This window comes from Oncorhynchus keta, chromosome 10 (genome assembly GCF_023373465.1).
Source record: "Oncorhynchus keta strain PuntledgeMale-10-30-2019 chromosome 10, Oket_V2, whole genome shotgun sequence".
In the NCBI taxonomy this organism is placed as follows: Eukaryota; Metazoa; Chordata; class Actinopteri; order Salmoniformes; family Salmonidae; genus Oncorhynchus; species Oncorhynchus keta.
The window spans coordinates 79995718-80001863 of NC_068430.1; the positions used below are offsets into that span (position 1 = coordinate 79995718).

Genomic DNA, 6146 nt, shown 5'->3' on the forward strand with positions numbered 1-6146 from the left:
CACAGATGAAAGCACGTTCACACTGAGCACATGTGACAGACGTGACAGAGTCTGGAGACACCGTGGAGAACGTTCTGCTGCCTGCAACATCCTCCAGCATGACCGGTTTGGCGGTGGGTCAGTCATGGTGTGGGTTGGCATTTCGTTGGGGGCCGCACAGCCTTCCATGTGCTCCCCAGAGGTAGCCTGACTGCCATTAGGTACCGAGATGAGATCTTCAGACCCCTTGTGAGACCATATGCCGGTTGGCCCTGGGTTCCTCCTAATGCAAGACAATGCTAGACCTCATGTGGCTGGAGTGTGTCAGCAGTTCCTGCAAGAGGAAGGCATTGATGCTATGGACTGTCCTGCCCGTTCCCCAGACCTGAATCCCAGTGAGCACATCTAGGACATCATGTCTTGCTCCATCCACCAACGCCACATTGCACCACAGACTGTCCAGGAGTTGGTGGATGTAGTCCCAGGTCTGGGAGGAGATCCCTCAGGAGACCATCACCACCTCATTAGGAGCATGCCCAGGCATTGTAGGGGAGGTCATACAGGCACGTGGAGCCACACACACTACTGGGCCTCATTTTGACTTGTTTAAGGACATTACACATCAAGTTGGATCAGCCCGCAGTGTTTTCCACTTTAATTTTGAGTGTGACTCCAAATCCAGACCTCCATGGGTTGATAAACTTGATTTCCATTGATAATTTTTGTGTGATTTTGTTGTCAGCACATTCAACTATGTAAAAAAGAAAAAAGTATTTAATAAGACTATTTAATTCATTCAGATCTAGGATATGTTATTTTAGTGTTCCCTTTTATTTTTTTTTGAGCAGTGTGATATAGTACATACAAACAACAGAAAACAGATTGAAATACTGCACAGTTGAAACAGACATCTACAGTGCAAACATAAGACAAATAAACTGATTGAAAAACTGATGGAAGAGGGTGGAAATGACATTAAAACAAGGGTGTTGGCCTATCCAATAGCACCAGCAACCTATGACACATGGTCTTTATAACAGAGCCCGAGAGGTAAGAAGTCAGCCAAATGTTAAGTGGTTCTCTGGGATATTGTGAGGCATTATTTACCTCATTAATCACGGTGTTGACCTAATGCCACCCACCCACCAGCCACCAGCCACCAGCCACCAGCCACCAGCCACCAGCCACCACCCACCAGCCACCAGCCACCACCCACCACCCACCAGCCACCCAGCCACCCAGCCACCAGCCACCCAGCCACCAGCCACCAGCCACCAGCCACCACCCACCACCACCCAGCCACCAGCCACCACCCACCACCCACCAGCCACCAGCCACCCAGCCACCAGCCACCACCCACCACCCACCAGCCACCAGCCACCAGCCACCAGCCACCCAGCCACCAGCCACCAGCCACCCAGCCACCAGCCACCAGCCACCCAGCCACCAGCCACCAGCCACCAGCCACCAGCCACCAGCCACCAGCCACCAGCCACCAGCCACCCAGCCACCCAGCCACCAGCCACCCAGCCACCAGCCACCAGCCACCACCCACCAGCCACCAGCCACCCAGCCACCACCACCAGCCACCAGCCACCAGCCAGCCACCAGCCACCAGCCACCCAGCCACCAGCCACCAGCCACCAGCCACCAGCCACCCAGCCACCACCCACCAGCCACCAGCCACCAGCCACCCAGCCACCAGCCACCAGCCACCAGCCACCAGCCAGCCACCAGCCACCAGCCACCAGCCACCAGCCACCACCCACCAGCCACCACCCACCAGCCACCAGCCACCCAGCCACCAGCCACCACCCACCACCCACCAGCCACCAGCCACCCCAGCCACCAGCCACCACCCACCAGCCACTTGCCACCAGCCACCCACCACCCAGCCACCAGCCACCAGCCACCAGCCACCAGCCACCAGCCACCAGCCACCAGCCACCAGCCACCAGCCACCACCACCCAGCCACCAGCCACCAGCCACCAGCCACCAGCCACCAGCCACCAGCCACCAGCCACCACCCCACCAGCCACCAGCCACCAGCCACCCACCACCCAGCCACCAGCCACCAGCCACCACCCACCACCCACCAGCCACCAGCCACCAGCCACCCACCACCCAGCCACCAGCCACCAGCCACCACCCACCACCAGCCACCACCCACAGCCACCAGCCACCAGCCACCAGCCACCAGCCACCAGCCACCAGCCTCCTGTCACTTAATTAGTTTGAAAACATCCATTGTATCTGCCGCCACCCAACAGAGCATATAGACTTTACCTTTAACCACACCCCAGGGTTTTATGGTTATGCATTCCTTACATTTCAACGATGATACAGATGTAGGATCGTAATTTGAGCCAGTTTGCTACAGAAGGAAAATAATCCTGCAGCAACAGAAAATGTGAATGACTACGTGGATTATAATTAGGGGTTGATACATTTTTGTAAAATAAAATCAAGTCTGATATTTCTGAGTGAAAATGACAAACTTTAGAAGCCTTCTTAATACACTGGGAAATGTTCAGCAACAACAGAGTGATCAAATTAAGATGATACTGTAGTTGGGATCTATAGTTGTCATTCAACCTCTTCCACACTTATTGTTAGTCTGAAATCCAGTCAGTTTTGTCTGACATTTCACTTTTTACTCAGGGTCATTGCCAAACAGTTTATCATGACAAGGAGTGGCAAGGAGTGGAACAGACTGGGACCCAGGCTAAGGTCTTGTCCCTGGGAATATTGCACAATGTGACCACTTCCCTCCCCGATAACCAGTGTATAAATGCCTCGTTTACAGGTGGTTCCAGCAGTCAGCATCAACATTTGGTAAGTCAGTACTCCCTCTCAGATCACTATTCATACTGTATGGTTAAACAAAGTTATTTTGGGTTTGGTGAAATTAATATACCTGCACTGAGTTTGAAATGTTATAATATCCTCCAGAGAATGTGTGTCCATGCTTAATATCTATTATTGTATTAGATGTTATAATATCCTCTAGAGAATGTGTGTCCATGCTTAATATCTACTATTGTATTAGATGTTATAATATCCTCTAGAGAATGTGTCCATGCTAATATTTATTATTGTATTAGATGTTATAATATCCTCCAGAGAATGTGTCCATGCTTAATATCTATTATTGTATTAGATGTTATAATATCTAGAGAATGTGTGTCCATGCTTAATATCTATTATTGTATTAGATGTTATAATATCCTCCAGAATGTGTGTCCATGCTTAATATCTATTATTGTATTAGATGTTTTGTAATGGGGTTTATTGCAGTCTTGTGACAGAAAACAAAATGTGTTTTATCGCATAGGATGACCTGTATAGATACAGTCAAATTAAATCAGGTCAAACTTGCATTTAAACGTGCCTGACGTTCCAGTAGATGTAAAATGTGGATTAATATAATAAGTGTATTTTCCTTCAGGTTGTGTTCCCGTTTCTGCCCCTGTAGAAGTAACTAGTGTTGATGAGGATGATCCTGGTGGCTCTGCTGGTGCCTCTACTGGTTCTGTCCAGCGCTGGACGTCCCTCAGGTACACACAAATATACTATATATTTAATACATCAACAGCTGGACATACCTCAGGTACACACAAATATACTATATATTTAATAAATCAACAGCTGGACATACCTCAGGTACACACATATATACTATATATTTAATACATCAACAGCTGGACATACCTCAGGTACACACAAATATACTATATATTTAATACATCAGCAGCTGGACATACCTCAGGTACACACAAATATACTATATATTTAATACATCAACAGCTGGACATACCTCAGGTACACACATATATACTATATATTTAATACATCAACAGCTGGACATACCTCAGGTACACACAAATATACTATATATTTAATAAATCAACAGCTGGACATACCTCAGGTACACACAAATATACTATATATTTAATACATCAACAGCTGGACATACCTCAGGTACACACATATATACTATATATTTAATACATCAACAGCTGGACATACCTCAGGTACACACATATATACTATATATTTAATAAATCAACAGCTGGACACCTCAGGTACATTTACATTTACATTTAAGTCATTTAGCAGACGCTCTTATCCAGAGCGACTTACAAATTGGATTGTGTGTTAAGTGTTTTTATACAGTATAATATTATATAACCCACCACACACTGATACCTCAACCTAAAAAGACGATGAACTCATATATTCCCAAATTCCCACAGATACGATTGTCACCAGCTGCGAGGCGTGTCACGAACAAGCCGTCTGCCACACCTCGCCCATGGCAGGTGACATCACATGCACCTGTAAGAAGGGCTTCTCCGGAGACGGCCTCATCTGTTTACCTGGCCACACCGCCACCGCCGACCACCACCACGCCCTCGCCGTGTCCGCCGCTCCTACCCCACCTCCAACACCAACCTTGCCCATGTCCGGTTCAGCTGCGGCTTCAACGAGTGCGCCGACGGGGAGGACTGCATCACGGTCGCCGGCATCCAGCAGTGCTCCAACCCCTGTAAGATCTACACGGTCCTGAACGACGCCTGGCGTTCCACCAACAACCACGGGGCAACAGGCACTGCGACCGCAACGTCCGCTGGGACGGCTATTACCGCATGTTCATCGGCAACCAGAGCGTGTCCATGCCGGACAAGTGCGTGGATTCCTTCCAGTGCGGCACCCAGGCTCCCTTGTGGCTGGCGTTTCCTCCCCCCCAGCAGGTGGATGAAATTGTCCAGAGTGCAGTCTGCGCCAGCTTCAATGGGGACTGCTGCTGGGTGCAGTCTCAGCCCATCCACGTCAAGGCATGCCCTGGGAACTACTTTGTGTACAAGTTCGTCATGCCTCCCGGGTGCTACTTCGCCTATTGTGCATGTAAGGTTTCGCCTGCTGCTTTGCCAAGTTCTGAGTGGGGCTTGTTGATGTTGTTCTGCCTTTTGAATTGAAGTTATTGTATTTTTAAACTGTTTACTACTTAGTCATTCATCAGCTGGTTATATACACCTTGATGTTTTTCTTATGGCCCTGGATATTAACAGTACTCAGCATATTCATCCATTCATTCATATTGATTCTGGTAATACCAGCATACTAGTTCTTTCAAAACATGAGCGATGAATGTTCCTCATAACTGTGTCTCCTGTTTAACTCCTTGTTCCAGATGTGTCAGCTCCCACCACAACACCAAAACCAGTCACATCTACAGAAATGCCAGTAGAGAACAATCGCACCACAACAACAACACAGTCACAGGTTGCCACGACTACGCCAAAAGCAATGTGTGGTACCTGCAGAGCGGGGAGACCTGCGTGAGCACCGATGGGGTCACTTGGCGGTGTGAGAGGCCAGGTGAGTTCTCAGAAAACACCTGTTTGAGGACCTATGTACTGTACTCTCTTAGAAAAACAGGTGCTATCTAGAACCTAAAATGGTTCTTCGGCTGTCCCCATAAGAGAACCCTGTCAAGAACCCTTTTTTGGTGCCAGCTATAACCATTTTGGTTCCAGGTAGAACCCTATTGGGTTCCAAGTAGAACCCCTGCCTGGAACCAAAAAGGGTTCTACCTGGAACCAAAAGGGTTCTTCACAGGGTTCTCTTATGGGGACAGCCGAAGAACCCTTTGGAACCCTTTTTTCGAAGAGTTTATATGATCATTTGTAATTCCTTCTTTTCATTTTGGGTTCTTGAATAACTTATTTTCTGTTGTCTTTATTTTCTCATCCCTCTGTCTCTCTCTTCCTCTCTTCCAGATCAGCCTGTTTCTCATCCCTTTGTCTCTCTCTTCCTCTCTTACAGATCAGCCTGTTTCTCATCCCTCTGTCTCTCTCTTCCTCTCTTATAGATCAAGCCTGTTTCTCATCCCTCTGTCTCTCTCTTCCTCTCTCTTCCAGATCAGCCTGTTTCTCATCCCTCTGTCTCTCTCTTCCTCTCTTACAGATCAGCCTGTTTCTCATCCCTCTCTCCCTCTCTTACAGATCAGCCCGTTTCTCATCCCTCTGTCTCTCTCTCTTCATCTCCACAGATCAGCCTGTTTCTCATCCCTCTGTCTCTCTCTTCCTCTCTTACAGATCAGCCTGTTTTGCTGCACCCAGAGGTAGTATGTGGGCGGAGCCTGGTACAGGTGGGTCTCAAC

The 6146-nt window shown here is 48.4% G+C and overlaps 1 protein-coding gene and 1 long non-coding RNA gene across 2 annotated transcripts; one reads left to right on the forward strand and one right to left on the reverse strand.

Annotated features, from left to right (window-relative positions):
- Window positions 1-3427: 3427 nt before the first annotated feature.
- On the forward strand, window positions 3428-4602 carry LOC127932486 (uromodulin-like). Its single transcript, XM_052528370.1, has 2 exons — window positions 3428-3537; window positions 4237-4602. The coding sequence occupies exons 1-2, from the start codon at window positions 3471-3473 to the stop codon at window positions 4548-4550; spliced, it is 381 nt and encodes a 126-aa protein (XP_052384330.1). The 5' UTR covers window positions 3428-3470; the 3' UTR covers window positions 4551-4602.
- LOC127932503 (uncharacterized) lies at window positions 3439-3928 on the reverse strand. Its single transcript, XR_008145667.1, has 3 exons — window positions 3851-3928; window positions 3745-3797; window positions 3439-3585 (listed from the first exon to the last, which is right to left on the reverse strand). It is a non-coding gene; the product is annotated as an uncharacterized LOC127932503 (long non-coding RNA).
- Window positions 4603-6146: the final 1544 nt, after the last annotated feature.